This window comes from Asparagus officinalis, chromosome 7, assembly GCF_001876935.1.
Source record: "Asparagus officinalis chromosome 7, Aspof.V1, whole genome shotgun sequence".
Classification (NCBI taxonomy): Eukaryota; Viridiplantae; Streptophyta; class Magnoliopsida; order Asparagales; family Asparagaceae; genus Asparagus; species Asparagus officinalis.
The window spans coordinates 118,586,335-118,602,932 of NC_033800.1; the positions used below are offsets into that span (position 1 = coordinate 118,586,335).

Genomic DNA, 16,598 nt, shown 5'->3' on the forward strand with positions numbered 1-16,598 from the left:
AGTTGATTGTCAAAGGTGTGATATTAACGTGACAGGAATGATTGTCAGAGGTGTAGTATTAACGAGATAGGAATTTGTTACGATCGGAGAAACTTTGAGGACCTATCGCTCTATTGGAGTGAGTCGATAAGTTGATTGGTTAGATGTGTGATATTAACGTAACAGGAATTTGTTACGATCGGAGCAACTTTATGGACTTATCATCCTATTGAAGAGGATTGATAAGTGGATTGTTAGAGGTGTGATATTTACGTGACAGGAATGATTGTTAGAGGTGTGGTATTAACGTGACAAGAATTTGTACTTATGATTTGAACAAGATTTGAAGATTTAGCGTCTTGCTGAGGAAGATTGCGATTTTGAGTAATTTTGAGAACTTATCATCCTAATGAAGAGGATTGATAAGTTGATTGTCAGAGATGTATTGTTAACGTGACAAATTGAAAGTGATGCAAATTGAATTCATACTCTGTAGGGATGATGATCGTCAAAAGTGTAAGACGATGTAAAAGATTCATTACTCTTAATCCAGTGGATTCCAAGTAACCAACCCCCAGTCTTGATTAAGACTTAACAGGGGGAAACTTTACAGTTGACAGTGGTGTCTTTTTGAACATGACAACTTAAAAAATTTATTACTTATAATCCAGTGGACCACAAATAAACCAACCCCCAGTCTTGAACAAGTCAGGGGGAAAAGAGGTAGACATGGCACATCGCCTAGTGGGCCACTATCCGTCAAGTCGTTCAGTGATATTGGAGTATAATGCTATGATTGGAATACGTCACACAACAGGCTGTTATCTAAAAAGTTTGGCTATCAGAGGTAACTGTTAACGTGATAGCTTTGTGGACCCACCATCCTATTGAAGAGGATTAGCTTCAGTGGTCGTAGTATCTTCCCCTTCTGACTGAGAAGATTAGGTTTGGTCCCATTGCTCAGGTTGATTCTGCTTACTTTGTTTTTCGGCTTCGACCCTGGTAATAATTTTTTGAGCCTGTTCGTCTTGAGAGATTAGTTGTTTCTAGAAACGGCATTTTGTAACCCTCATTTGTGCTAGAAGATTGGTCTGTAAGTTGTGTCGACGGGTCTCTACTAAGGTAGACTGTGTCATACCTGACGAACATTAAAGAGGCATGTTTCAAAACCTCTTTACGAAGGCTTTGACGAGCTCCCTCTTCTTCTGCTTAGTGGCGGGAAGGGTATGGATGGAGACTTCTGTATCCTCTTTAAAGAATCTTAACAAAAAGAATCTCTCTAGATCCGCCCACTTTTGGATACATCCTGCAGGTAGTTTCCTGAACCATTTAAAGGCAACTCCCTTAAGGGTGCCAATGAATAATCAAGCTAGTATGATATCATTTGATATCATATTCCCAGACTGTGACTTGAAATGATAGATATATTGATTCGGTGATCCCGTGTCGTTAAAAGTTTATAGCATCGGGACCTCAAACTTTGGAAGATAAGGGGTTGCATCCCATTCGACGGGATAGAGCCTAGCAACTCTCTCGTCTTAAAGCTCGCTTTTGTTAGCAATGGCATTGAGGCGGGCTTCTAATTCTTCCATTTTGGCAGATTGGAGATTTTGCTCGTTCTCGGTCTCTCTTTCTTCATCAGAGGAAGATTCCAGGTTGTGGGCTTCTTGGTCAGAAGCAGCATCATCAACTACTTTTTCCTTCCCTTTACTTGTGTGAAGTCGGGATGAAGACAATTTTCCTCTCTGGGAAGATTCTTGCCTGGGTGGCGAATCTGTCTTCTAAGATTTGACATTGTCTGCGAAAATTTGAGTCATGAGGGTCAGGAGTTCATTGAGGGTCTCCTGCTGTGATTTGAGTATGGCCTCCTGCTCGTCAACCCTCTTTGAGAGGTCTTCAGAATTTTCTGCCATGTGGACGAAGCTCCCATGTCCAATGAAAGAGCTTGATGATTAGGACTCTGCAATGGTTGAGTGTTCATCCTCAAAATTGGTTCCTCTGGCTAATCTTCGATAGTTAACTAGAGGAATGGCTCCCGTTCGAGTCCGAGTATGTTGATAAATTCTATTAGACCTATTCAGGAGGTCTTTCAAGCTAGAAGACTGATCTTTCTCTAACTCATCGAAGCTAGGGACTGATGATCTCCATCTGCCGACCATGTTAGAAGTGACTCCAATGTATTCATCCTCCGATGTCTTCTTCATGTGAGAATGGTGCTAGTTATTGAGCAAACCGATGTTCGTTGGTTGGTTGAACATCGACAAATTGGTTGTGCATGAGCAGCACTGACATCCAGAGAGAATCGCAAAAATCAGTCGTTTGCATTGGCATTAACAAGCAACTTGTTGTATCGGCCTTTCTCCCGATCTGAACTCTCTCAAATCTATTACAGAAACTCGAGAAGAGTTACTCGCTGATCGTGAGGTTTGAATTAGAACCCTAGTCCATGATTGGACAGGACTGGTTCTTGGTGAACATGGATCTGGTTGAGATGCCTTGAATCCATGGACTTCTTATATCCGTCCCTTAATCTAGTCGCGCTATGCAGAGTATTCGAGGGTCTCGCTGTCCGGTCAGCGAACCGAGGGTCTAGGAGGCGGCGCTTCCCTAGCCGAGGGATCCGAGGGGAGTGGACGACCCCCCAACGAGGTTCAGGGCAGCGTCCCGAAGCTCCACTATATACACCAGACTCTGTATTGGATTTTAATGCTTGGGACCAATATTGTTGTTCGAAGTCCATATCGATCACCTTGAACGCGGCTTGACACATCGCGCAAGAAATGTGAGGGTCACGTTTGAAAATGGGAACGTAGGCCTGAAGTCTACATTTTCGTTGAGCAACACAGGCCTGAGGTCTGCGTTTTGCTGGTGAAACGCAGTCCTGAGACTTGCGTTTGGAATTAGGAACACACTCTTAAGAGATGCATTTTGTTTGAGAAACGCACTTTTGAGGGCTGCGTTTTGATGTTGGAACGCGCCTCCGAGGGTCGCGTTCTGGCCTCTGAGGGTCATGTTCTGGTTGATCAACGCAGTTCTAAGGTTTGCATTTTAATGTTGGAACGTGCCTCTGAGGGTTGTGTTCTATTTGGGAAACACACCCCTGAGTGATGTGTTTAGTTTAGCTTATGTGAGGCTCGTGTTTGGGCACATAAAAGCGAAGCTTACGTTCTAAAGTAGAAACACAGAGCTCATGTTAAGGCTCACAAACACGGAGCTCGAGTTGATTGGAGGATCGGTTCTCTTAGAGTTGTGCTCGTCGTCGGGATCTCCTCCTTCGTTGAGCAACATTCTTCTTGGCCTGTTTCAAGGCCTTGGTGGCGTCACCATCTGGGTTGACCTAGTTTGTCGCCACAATGGGCCTCTTGCGACCCGATACCCGTAGTCTTCGCGTAGGTTTGTCTAAAGCTGAGCCCACTCCATCGGAGGAGGGGCTGTCTGAGTAATCTGGCCTAAAGGAGAGGTCTTCCTTGGGTGTTTCGGCTGTAATTGGAGCAGTTGGAGATTTAGTCTCTTTGGAGACTTTGTGGATATTGTGCATAGCCTTGGGGCTAAGGGATCCAAAGGAAATAACTTCCTCATACTTTGCTTGATCAACCTCTACCACGAGAGTTTCGACCATTGTTCCAGCGAGGTTGACGTCGGAGTACGCCACCACTTCTTCGTCAGTGAAGCTAGTCCCTAGCGGAGTCGTCATCTTTTGTTTGGTAGGAAAATTGAAGAAGAAAATGAGAAAACGAATTTGTATTATTCTCTCTTACATACTTAGAAAAAGAATTAATTACAATTCTCTCTTTGTAATCTCTCTCTAACAAATTTAGAAAAAGAAATTACAATTCCCTCAATCGGTTTCCTGAATTACAAAAGAGAGAAAGATCGATAGAGATCCTTCTCTTTGTTTAAATCTGGGTTCTTCACGGTAGCGATGAGATGCCTCCCTCGAACTCGTGTCGAGTTTGCTTCTCGTTGATGATCCGACGTTTAAACTCGTGGAACATAGTTGAATCCTCTTGATTGATGTCGAGGATAACTTGTGTGGTAAGTTTGAAAATAACTCTTAACGAGTTAGGGAACTCTGAGCGAGTTATAACTTTGTGGAAGAGTTAATTGGTTTAACCAAAATCGGTTTCAAGCCAAAGAAAAACTCCAAGAGTAGCTCCAGAAGATCCGAAGTTTGCTAAGATCTGATCTGCCAAAGAGATCTCTTCTGATCCTAAAAAGTCAGTCTTTTGTTGATCTCTAGATCCGAAAATGCTCAAAAGATCTAAAAAGATCCCCCCGAACTCAGCTGATCTTTCAGTTATTTATAGGCGATTAGGGGGTGTGACCGCCCCTAAGATCGCTCCTTTATGGGGCTTATGGGATGTAACCGCCCCTTACATCACTCTTGAGTGGAGTTGTGATCCCCTCAGATCGTGGGAAACGGTTTTGTAACCGTTCAGCTCGTATTTGAACGAGTCAAACGCAAACTCCGTGTTCTGGCATGAATTATGCGTTCGAACGCAGCGTCTGGAAGCTCGGACGCAATGTCTGGAAGCTCGGACGTAGCGTCTGGAAGCTGCGTTTGTAGTGTTTGGAGGCTGCGTTTGCAGTCGAACATGAACTGCGTTGGTAGCTGGATCTGAGCTGTGTTTAATCTACGTGAAAGTTTTTAAATTGTAGCCTTCTGGAAGTCGTCAAATTGTAAATTCTATCATCGATGTTTGATGGGAATCAACTATCTGTAGTAATTTTTAGACAGCTTATAGTTACAATAATTACTTAATAGTTATCCTTTCAGTATCTAGTTGTGTGTTGATATTATGATGCCCAGACTCAAGAGGATAAGAGAGATGACTAGGGGTTAAAAATGGTTCGTATTTATCCAGACCGACCGCAACCGTATCCATTTAGAAAGCGGATATGGTAGGAAAAAATTAAAACCAGTCGGATATAGTTTCGAATAGGGTTACGATTAAGATTTTTTATCCGGATATAGTTTCGGATACGGTTATCGGGTCAAAATTACGGATATGGTCCGGATATCCGGATATTTGAAATGGGCTAAGTATAATACTTGTATTGGGTCGGGTCTATAACATATACTCATATTATCCGCAACCCGATCCAAATTCAACTCAATGAAACAATTCCAGAGAGTTAGCAGAGACCCAAACTCATGTTATCCGCTGTTCTCTAAGCCGCCTCCGCCTCCGCCTCCAAGCTGGCCCTCCGCCATCCGAGACGCGGCCTCCGCCTCTTGCTCCGCTTACGCTTTCCCTGCACCTCCGCCTCCGCCTTGCTTCTGCCTCCGCCTCTTCGCAGCTCAACTCTTCAAGAAGTCCGCGACCGCCTCATCCTCTTGATTGACGCGGCGATGACCATCGACGACGTCGAACCTCCTCTTCTCCTCCTCAATTTTGTATATCACTAAGGTGAATTCAAAACCCTAAGCCCTTTTTTTTTTTGATAAAAGCCCTAATTTCTAACATTTGTTGACTGAATTGAAAAATCCTAATTTATTTGATAAAAATCCCTAACCTATTAGCCCTAATTGTTTTTAGTTTCATATATGATAGTAATTTACATCATTATATTTTTTGTTTGATTAAGTTTATAAATTTTAATGAATAGGTATTAGAATCATGTCGTATAATCCATCAGTTCAAGCTTCTAACGAAGAACCCACAGTCTAACCCCCGCGGTTGAACCGGTCATTGAACCCATAGTAGAAGAGTCGTCTAATGAAACAAAGTCTTCTGAGGTTTGTCATACATAGTAGCAACAAAGTCTATGAGGTAACTTGTTTTACTTTGTAAGTTATGAAAATTATATGTATTTTTTGACATATCCTATTCATATCTATTTTTCCAAATATCCGATTAGTATCAGTATCATATCCGTATCCGATTCTCTAATATTTGAACCATATTCGTTTTCGTTTAACGCGAATATGGTAATGTTTTTTTCTTACCGATGAATATCTGAACCATATCCGTATCCGTTTTTAGAAAATGGTTATGGTTATGGTAAGTGTCATATCTGAATCGTATCCAAACTGAATGCACCGCTAGAGATGACAATAAAGGGTTCAAAAATAAAATAAAAATAAGTATACGTACATATGAATGGATCAGCACTGTCACCGTCATGTGATTGCTCACTTTCTATCATCTTTATGACAAGAAGGAGCCAAAGCAAAGATTCCTCATTCAAACAAGGAAATCTATTGAATACTAATGATTGGTTCCTTAGATTTTCTAACTGCCAAAACTGCTGATGCACATTACTATCACCTTTATTTTTTTCATGCATTGTCTTTGCTTAGGTTTGGGATCTCACTTGGAGTTAGGTTTTGTTTGCATGTTGACCCGAGCCTAGAGCAATCAAGTCAAAACAAAGTCACCACAAACTCTCACATTGCGCTGCATCCCACATTTTTATTTAACTAAGGCCACTTGAATAAGTTCAAATGGTGATAAGAGCACTTCAACTTGAAGCATCCCCTTTATTTGTTTCTTGCATTAATTTTCTTTTGTCCCTTTCTGCCCATCTGTCATCAAAGGGTCGTTGTTGAACCTCGCCTACATTTATGTAATTGTGACAATTTACAATAAATTGTTTGCGCCTACAAGATGAATCTTTTGAATAGGTGCATTTGTTTCTATAAAAGGGACATCAAATTTGAAGAGATTGTTTTACTTGGTCATAATCTTTATTGAATAGGAGCATTTGTTTTACTTGCTTTTCCCTATTGCCAGGGACGGATCTAGAATGAATTATTCGCATATCGATTAAGTCCTTATATCGTTATATATCGTCTCAGTGATCAAAGTTTCTAGATCAACTCCTGCCTATTCCACTCCTTCAAGTATGACATTTTAAGTGCCATTAGGTTATACAAATAGCAATGCATGTTTATGTCCTTTTACGGGAATGTATGCGAGTGAGTGACTGTGCAAGTGCTAAAGAAAGATAAAAAGATTGATGGAGTTTTTATCCACAACCTATCTCGTTAGCACTAGGAAACTAGAAGAAGAAGAGGAAATTTTCAGATTAATTAAGTGTATTTCTCAACTATGGGTGATAACTAGCCATGCATGGATTGGCTTGGTAAGAAATGCCAAGGTTTATCGTTTGCTGTTAGTCCCTAGGAAATTCTTTGACATGAAAACTATTAAGATACCTTTACGAGCCTCCAAAGGATTTTCATGATTTTATCATACGAGAAATTTGGTTTTAGAGTTATGAAAAGCCAATAATGAATAGATATTCAAATTTCTTCAAGAATTAATAAAACTCGAAATAAGTAATAATTGTGCCCTTGTATGAATAGTATTAGAAAGAAAATTAAGGGATAATTAGTCTATAATCTCTGCACACAATATGTACATATATCTATCATATGATTATCTGATTAGTGCCCTCTGTACAAGCGTTATACTTGGATTAGAACGCCCCGCACCAGGCGGAATATGGTTCACATTATCTCACATAGTGTGTTCTCATAGGATGGCTAACGTTAGCTAACGTCCGTTTATAGTGACGCATTGAGCCAAGCTGGTGCTCATGTGGGGATCTTTTTGTACTCACACAGAAGAATAAGAAAGACGCTGACTGACGAACACCTGGACATCTCCGCTAGTCTCTATCACGTGACTGCAATAAAAGCACACTCGGTTAAAACTTACATGGACTCCCTCGTGATCTCATCAAGATGAGGACAAAGGAGAGATATTTCAATGAATCTTTTGAATGCAAATGATTGGTGATGATGCTGAAGAATCAAGACTCCAATCACTTTCTCCGTTGCCAGCGTCATTGTTTCTTTATTACCTTCTGCTTTGCTATGTTCTGCATTTGGATGAAGGGGGGGTAGGTTTGGGATTTCAGCTTGTATGTATGTTTGTTTATTATCCTTCACCTTCTATCAATTTACAAAGTGTTAGACCCCATGTAAAGTCCCCGCATTACATCAGGAACCACGCTTGGAACAAGTATGTCATGTCCATGGTTTGGCGACAGGAAGAACATCCAAGCTACACTTCTAAAGTAGTGCCAACATAATATTGACTTCTTCGCTAATCTTAACACTTCATAGCCAAACTAGCACAAGACGCAAGTAAGAAACTGCTCGTGAATATCACCATCTCTTCTTGCTGTTAGAAGTATTTCAAAATTTGAAATCTGATGTCGTGTGCGACGCAATGAAGCTATCTCCTCCATAGAAGGAATGCAAGAGACAAAATTCCTACATTGATATTAAAGTATTTCACAAATTGGGATCTGATGAAGATTTTCAGCTCAAGGACATGAAGGCTGAACATGAAGTGTCCCAACCGGAAAAAAAAAATGGAAGTCCTTTATTTTTGGATGCACGGTACAAAAACATGGGCCAAAACACTCTCTGAATAGCATTTTAATTCCAAGATTAAAGAAAAAAAAACTAGATAACGGGATTTACCGTAACATCATACTATAATGGGATAGTCCTCATTTGACTACGAATACTTATGAATCCTGTGTCATTTCTGATGATATTTCTATCCTTTCAATTTTTTAACAAGAGAACAACAAGCACTGGAGGCACATAAAAATGATGAGGCAACACATATCCTGCAATCTCACTGACCCAGCTCACAGCATTTCCTTGGTAAACATTTTTTCAATCCTCAAAACTAGAAAAAATATTCAGAGAGAACAAAAGAATTCCATTCATAGGACCGAAAGCTTTCCTGCTTACTTGAGATAAAAGTAACCCTTTGTGATCCACAAGTGTATAATAATATACATGACAATTAAAAAGACCAAGGAAAAGGGGGGCAAAAGGGAAAGGTGCAACTAACATCATACCTGCAATATTTGCGCCCTGAGAAATTGCAAGAAAACATCATTTCAATGCTGAAGCCATCTGTCCTTATCTACAACCTAGGTTTCATCATATTCCTTTTTTATAATAGTAGGATGTAAATATGCTATCAAGCCTCCTCTCCCATTCAAAAACTGACGCAACAAGCTCCAAAGTCTCGTCCCAACTTCAAGAATATACAAAAGAGACCTGTACTTGAGCAGAGAGAAGGAAAAAACAAGAACAACCCAACCACTACTCCTCTCATCTTCCTCCTATCTGCACTTGGAACATAGATAACACAACTTCTACTTGCATGTTCAGTAGTGGCACGAAGACAGTTCCCCAAAACTCAGGAGGAAAGTTGATTGATGAGGGTAACCACAAAAAATTGAATCAAAATATCGACAACTCAAAGTGAGAGAAAATTCACCCCATCGGGGAGATTTCTAGGCAAGGCATGTGCCGTCACATGTCTCTGAGGAAAGGAGCGACGAGGGACAGCTTCGGATGTCGATGAACTCTCGACACCTTCACTTTGAGTCCGACCATGGAATTTTGCAAACCGGTTCATAATGGAAATTCTCTCCAAGTCTTGACATTCCAATCTTACGTCCAATAAAGATGCCCTCTTATCCAATCTGAAAGTTATTAAAAACAAGTATAAGATGAGAAAGGCTTTCAAAAGAGCCTAAAATACCTGTCATGCCTTTTTAAAAATGTGTTTTGTGCAATGAAATTGGAAGATTCACCACATTCAACTTGCTCTGCATATCTTAAGGTCTATACATGAAAAATCATGAATGATGATCATATCTCACAAATGGTTGCACAATTAACTGTTTTACAGCAATACAAATAAAGGAACCTCCTGATGCATGATTTAGACTCTATTCAAATGCATGTTTTAGTTGACAATTTTTTTTTTTAAGTTTCGTCTATATATCAACAAAATAAAAAATGGTTCAAGCAGAAAGCTGATTAATTTATATAAGATATAACATTAGACACCTAATAAATAAACGTGTATATGTAAAATATCTACTGTTCATTCTATGTGTTATAGCATAGACAGATTTAGATCCGCTTCACGGAGGTGCTTAGAAAATTGGATACTCCAACAGGACCCTGTCCCTACCTACCTACCTACTCTCTATATATTTACACAAACACATGTATACATGCATATGTATAGAGACAGAGGGACTTGGATCCTTCTGAAAAGATGAGCCATATCCTTTCCCATCGGAATTCAATGTTATAGCATTTGTTATTTATAGTCCGCTTTGTTGAAGTTGATTTACGTCATTTTCATTTGAAGTGTCCACAACTAATTTATACATATAAAGAGGGAGAAAGATTAATTTTGATCATTATGGAGAGATTTGTAGACAAATTCTCCCCATAGGAATTCAATGCCAAAGCATTTATTTTCATAATCCACTCTGTCAAAGTTTGATCTACATCATTTAAAGTACCTATCATTAAAATTTCAACTATTTTAAATATCTTCTAATAATTCAAGCAAAACGAAATTGATGATTGCAGACGATATTTTCCTTAGATCTACACTTAGAACATATAAAATATTGAATTTGATCAAACAATTAAAAATCCTTATAAACCAAATTTTCTTAGGTTTTAAGTGTTTTACATTGTTAAACCAACACACTTGACAAAGGTTGTTCAATTGTGCCTTGATGGATGCATTAGCAAAAGAATTCAAAAAAGTTGATTTTTTTTTATAATTCTTATACATTACATGATGTAGATCAAATTTAGCGGAGAGGAAAACTTTCATATGAATTGTCAAACAATAAATCCTATCACTCGTAATAACTTGCAACCTAAAGAGCACACAATTGAGAATTTGAGATGGAAAAACCTTATGACATAAAGTCGCACAGAGCCGACAATTTCACAAGTTTCAACTCTAGCTTCCTATATGCCTCAAAGTTACAGTTCAAAAATAGTTACTAATCTTCTGTACATCAACCATAACTGACACAATTATAACATAATGCTTTTAAGATCTGTTCTTCATGATATTCAGCCAAATAACTAATTCAGTAAATCAGCCTAACATAAACATAGTGATGGCCAAGCAGCCAACTCTTCGCTCAAAGGTTCTTCACTTGTCGAGGCCTTCAATGTTATTTTACTCCTAAAACAAACTTAGTATTTACCTACTTTTGGAAGTGAGAACATCTTTCCCTGACCTCACTATTCTTCACTTATTCATGTTGGAGATGCTCATGATTTGCATCATATCATCATAACCTCAAACTTTCTTCTCAATCATCCTGCTATCCATCTCACGTCCTAAACTTAAATGATCCATATTTCGTCACTGTGAGTTTCATGAAAAAATTACTAAATTCACTTGCAGTGTTCTCCTTTGGTTTCCTATATGACTAGTTGTATGCAATTCTATGATTTTCTTTACACCTAGTTTCTATATGTAAACAACAATCATATTATTGCTCAAATCTTAATGCCGTTGAGTCTCACAACTCTACGCTTGCTCTGGATTATCCTAAGCTTTTTAATTATTCATGATGCAAGACACTAAGTGACCCAGATAATATTACTTAATTTTTATTAATCACACACCCCCGTGTCAACAGACAATCCAGTAGATCCATAATACCATGAAAGCAGTACACCCAATTTTGCAGACACATGACAAAGTCAGTGGCTAAGCCAAGTGCATGGAGCAACCATATGTAAAAAAATTAATTTAAAGCCAAAACATAATAAATGTATGAGATGTAATAGCTTCGTGAACCAACAGACTAGTTCACACTGGCCCAATTCAAACTGTCCAAATTATTGCACTTTTTACATTTTAAAAAGTCGCATTTAACACACATTGAATGATTTCATCATACTTTCTTTTATCCCAAAAGTTAACATGTAACCTCATTGATAAAAGACAATGGATAACGTCTCAATTTCAGAAGACCAATCTGCGGAAAGTCCCAAATATGCAAGTTTGAACAATTCAATTGTACATGTTGATGTTTTCATGCACATAATGTATGTATACATGAACGCAGATAACTGGAAAAAGATAAGCATGCTCATACATGTTCACACCAAAGCCCGCATATAACATTTAAAGTTGTACTTGTTGAGTTCTATATCTGTGCTAGTATTTGCCACATAACACTCTCACTCAACTCCAGTGTAAAGCTCTTCCACTTAATGCTTGTTTATCATAACTAACACAAGAAGTCCTCAGAAAATTAGTCTCCAATGCGCTCCACTAAGTAGAATATGAGCCCAAGTTATCAATGGAGCACATTAACAATTAGGTACAATAAACACAATCGCTTACAGAACTAGTCGTCCCATCTACTCCTCTATACAAATGGGAGAACCCAAGATTCACTATTCATGATACAATAATGCTACCATAGAATTATTACTGTAGCAGGTCTGAAACTAGATACTCCGGGTTTTTAAAAGCACTGTAGCACACTGGGATACTGTAACAGAGGCGAGATACTGTAGTAGTTCAAAAAAGAATAGTGTAGCAGTTAACCGGGAATATTATAGCGGAAAAAAAATATGTCTGCTTTGCACGGTGTTCACACTAGTTATATTCTAAAGGTTAATCAAAACCTGACCCAGCGCTAATTTCTTTCAGGATATAGATGAGATGACTTCCCAGACATGTTGTACTCGAGGTGTAACTAGTGTAAATAGAATAATCTCAGCTTGTGATACACCTTGCATATACATAAGAATCTAAAATTAACTGATAGATTAAATGCTAAATTAAGGATTTAATGCATCGCATATCATGAACTTTGCCACTAATTACAAAGCTGAAAGATATTCATATCTGATAATGCTCAATAAATTAATATAACATAGCACGTTGATTTAAAACCAGGCATTGTCAAGCTTTTCCATAAACTGCATCTAGTTAATAAAGTATGTAGAAGGGATTCGTTGTGAAGTTATTTACTTTCCAAATATACTAAGGTGTATCAGATTCTTGGATAGTTTCAAAAGATGAAGGAATATTAACAGAGGCATGCTACATATCCATGCAACACCGTTCAGCCAAATGTGTGTGCTGATAATGTAATATAACATTAGCAAACAATACTTAAAAAATACATGTGAGCAAGTCGAGCTCCCATTCAAAACCGCATCTCAGTAGAGTTACATGTGATGTATAAAGATGAAAGCTTAGTTAATAAAGAGGCTGTGAAACCTGGGAAGAAGAAAAGACAGCAACATAGAGTAGAAGGATATGAGAACCACCAAGAAAATAAAAAACAGTGAAAATTTGATGCTTACCTCAAAAAGTCATTTTCGAGATTATTTGATCTTTCGATGAAAGTTCCCACAAATCTTGAGAACTGGGTGTTTCCTTCAGTTTCAGATATCTTAAGCTTTCCAAATATCCTGGAAAAGTTGACAAGTTAATTAGGCTACACCTCCCAAAGACATGCATCATTTAAAAGTTTAGGTAAATCTTTCCATGGTCAATATTACCCTTGATCCTTTTCGATGCTACATTCTAATCCTATCCTAATTAATATTTTTTTTTTTGTTATTACCAATTAAAACATAATAAATAATATGATGATGATGGTAATATGAAAAGTCATCCAACTTTTCATCATCCAACTAGCTTCGTAAAATAACAAAAAATAACACAGTTTAGAGCTTTGTCTTTTCTATTTTTCTTTCTTTCTGGTTGATTTTTAATTTTTTTTAATTTTTAATGTTATCTAAATAAAAACAAAGTTTTTGAAATGAATTCTTAGTTTTAAAACCGATTTGATGGTAGTTTACGCAAGCGTTGATAGAGAACAGACTCCTTGTAGTATCCCCCAATTACAAAGAGACTCCCAGTCCCTGTAGTTCTATTTGTTGCATATAGACCCCCTGTAGTTCTACTTGTTGCGAATAAACCCTTGAGTGATCTTAAAATCATTGAAAATGTTTGAGGTGGTGGATAGACCCCTTATAGTTCTATCGGTGTGGATAGACCCCTTATAGTTCTATCGGTGTGGATAGACACCCAATTATTATTATTTCTTTTTGACTTTTAAAAAGTGTTGAAAAAGTTCAATAATGGGGTGTATTCACACTTAGGCCAATACTATAGCGGGTCTATTTGCAACAAGTAGAACTACAGGGGATCTGTTCGCAATTAACCCTTTATGCAAATTGACGGTGTAAGGTATTCTATTCATAATCATACTACCCATACTTTCAATATACTTTAATACTAATTGTTATGTTCCCTTTTACTAGAATTTCGCTTGTTGCACTTGCATAGTTCGAAATAATAACTCCACAATTAATATCAAAATTTAATTATTAAGTTTGTCAACGGAATTTCATTAATTTAAATGCATACAACATTTCAGGAGATACTAAATTCACTGACATACAAATTTCATAACCACTAACACTGAAATTGTGTCCATCTCTTCAATTCAATTAATAATAAGATTTAAATATTAAATCCCGTGAATATATTATTGTTACATGAATATATTATTGATTGTGAAACGCATGCATTGAGATAGATAAATAGCACTATAGCATAAAGCCATAGTCAAGTATGAGGTATAATTAACAACAACATATGAATATGAAATTGGCAACTCAAGATCAATTCTTACATATTTCCACTGTCTGAATCCACGCGATGATCACTTCCTGGACAAGATATTGTGCTACAAGCATCTCCTAGTATTAACTTAGCCATTAAGTACATAATGCTTTCATAAGATGCATTTGAATCTGCACGAAGATATCTCGCTGGTACAGAGGGAAGAATTTGTTGCATTAGCTGGGTTGTGAGTATAAGCCTACTTCTGGATCTCGCCATTCCATCCTCTGACATCTCAAATTCCTGTTCCAACTATAATTAAAATGACAACAATGAGATCCCACAAGTGTATCGCTCTGCAGAATAAAACATTTTCTGAAACAAACTACAGCGGAAGCACACCTTCTCAATTAACCTATTGGAAGCCCGAGCCCAATCCTGCTCCTTTGTGCTGTTATAATTTCAAAGCTTTCGTCAATTAATCAGATAGAACTGAATTAAATGGAGGTGATATGTTTTCAGTTCCTAACATTGAGTAAAAACACTTTGCATGCATTTACTTTATTGAGAAACATTGTTGGTAAGTACAGAACCTGATACTTTGCAGACTACTGCGACCTTGGGTCACCTCCTTATGCCATGGCAGAAGATCTATTGTTGCACCTTTGTGCTTCTTTGACGTCAGAATCCTATTGTTTTCAATAACCTGCAATGGTGACTTGCCAGGAGAATGGACATCATGATTGGCAACAACAGCTGTGGATAATGTACTTTGCTGGAGACCGTCAACCAGACACGTGTCTTTTTGTTCTGGCACAATACAATGCTCCATCCTGTCAGACACTTTAGGCGAAACATAATTTGGACCAGAAGCTTTGGTGTTCCTCTGGAAATTACCAAGTCCATCAAATCTTGCCAGAGTCTGACCAATTTTTTGGTTTCCATATCTCTCAAACCACAAGGGAGCCATTTGAGGACTAATATGCAGTCCTGGAGAAGATGATGGTGGAGTTTTTCCATGCGGATGAGAATAATTCTGAAGATCATTATGTCTAGAGGTCAATAAATCCTGAGATGGTACTTCTCTGTCGATGCCTTGAGTAGGTGCATTTGCACTATTCTCTTTATTATCCCTTGACGAAAAGCTTAACATTTGAACATCGGCTGAGGATGAAATGTTCTGTGAAATTGCGCCCTTTTCTCTGGAAACTGTGTTCTGCTCGTAATTATATCTTTGCCCCGCTATCCAGCCCATCTGTGAACTACCCATTCCCAAGGCTGCTCCTTTAAGCCTCTTAGCAGCCCTTCCGGTTGGATCAGGATCTGCCCCCTTCATTGACTGCATTTGCTGCAAAAGGGAGTAATTATTTCCCCCGGAAGCGGCAAAACTTGTAAGGGAAACTTGTCCCTTGTGCCCATCACTGGCCGAGTCTTGGACATACTTTGCCTTACTGAGGTCCCGCTGATGTAGGGGAACAGCGGGCTTTCCATCCGCATGATGCTCGGCCTCTGGTTCCATCAAAGTACCTCGCAGTACACTACCTGTCTTAAGATCAATATCTACCTTATCAGGAGGTGGCATTTGCTTTGAGGTGCTATCTTCTGCAGAATGATCTTCGCCATAGGCTTCTAGCTGTGAGTTAGTGGAACAGGTGCCAAACTTAGATGAAGCACCTTCTCCTTTCCGCTTGTTTTGATTACCTGGCTGCTGTTGGACTTGTAAAGTCCCCTTATCATTGGAGAAAGGACTTCGAGGCACTACATTTGAAATGACCTTTTGAGACTGCAGTCCAGATAGGCGTTGTTGAGATGATATGTTTGTCCGTACATTAGGCGATTTTGCGGAAAAGCCACCTTGCTGAGACACAGATGGTGTAGCAACAGGACGACCAATAGATCTTGTTTCTCCAACAGGCATTTGTTGGCCTGAACTTCTTAGATGAAAAGTTACATCTCTGGGATGAGAAGGACCTGTATTTCCAGGATAAATCTGTGAAGCAGCAGGAGAAGGCATTGATGCATCAGAAGACTGATCAGGTTCAGATACATCATGAGACTCTTGCCTCTTCCCAGAATGAGAAGACTGCTTAGCATCATATTGTGATTGATCATTTGATCTTGGTGAAGATGCAGAAGAGAAGCGGTGCTGCTTTTGTTGTTGCTGCCATTGCAGTTTTTGTTGCTGCCATTGCAGTTGTTGTTGCTGCTGCT

At 38.6% G+C, this 16,598-nt stretch overlaps 1 protein-coding gene across 1 annotated transcript in view; it reads right to left on the reverse strand.

Annotated features, from left to right (window-relative positions):
• Nucleotides 8,646-16,598, reverse strand: part of LOC109849076 — a 14,210-nt gene continuing 6,257 nt past the window's right edge. Inside the window, 5 exon segments of the mRNA XM_020418863.1 lie at nucleotides 8,646-9,444; nucleotides 13,118-13,225; nucleotides 14,458-14,699; nucleotides 14,790-14,838; nucleotides 14,981-16,598. The exon segment at nucleotides 14,981-16,598 is cut by the window's right edge and continues 464 nt beyond it. Coding sequence (XP_020274452.1) covers nucleotides 9,216-9,444; nucleotides 13,118-13,225; nucleotides 14,458-14,699; nucleotides 14,790-14,838; nucleotides 14,981-16,598 — 2,246 coding nt within the window. The 3' untranslated portion in view covers nucleotides 8,646-9,215.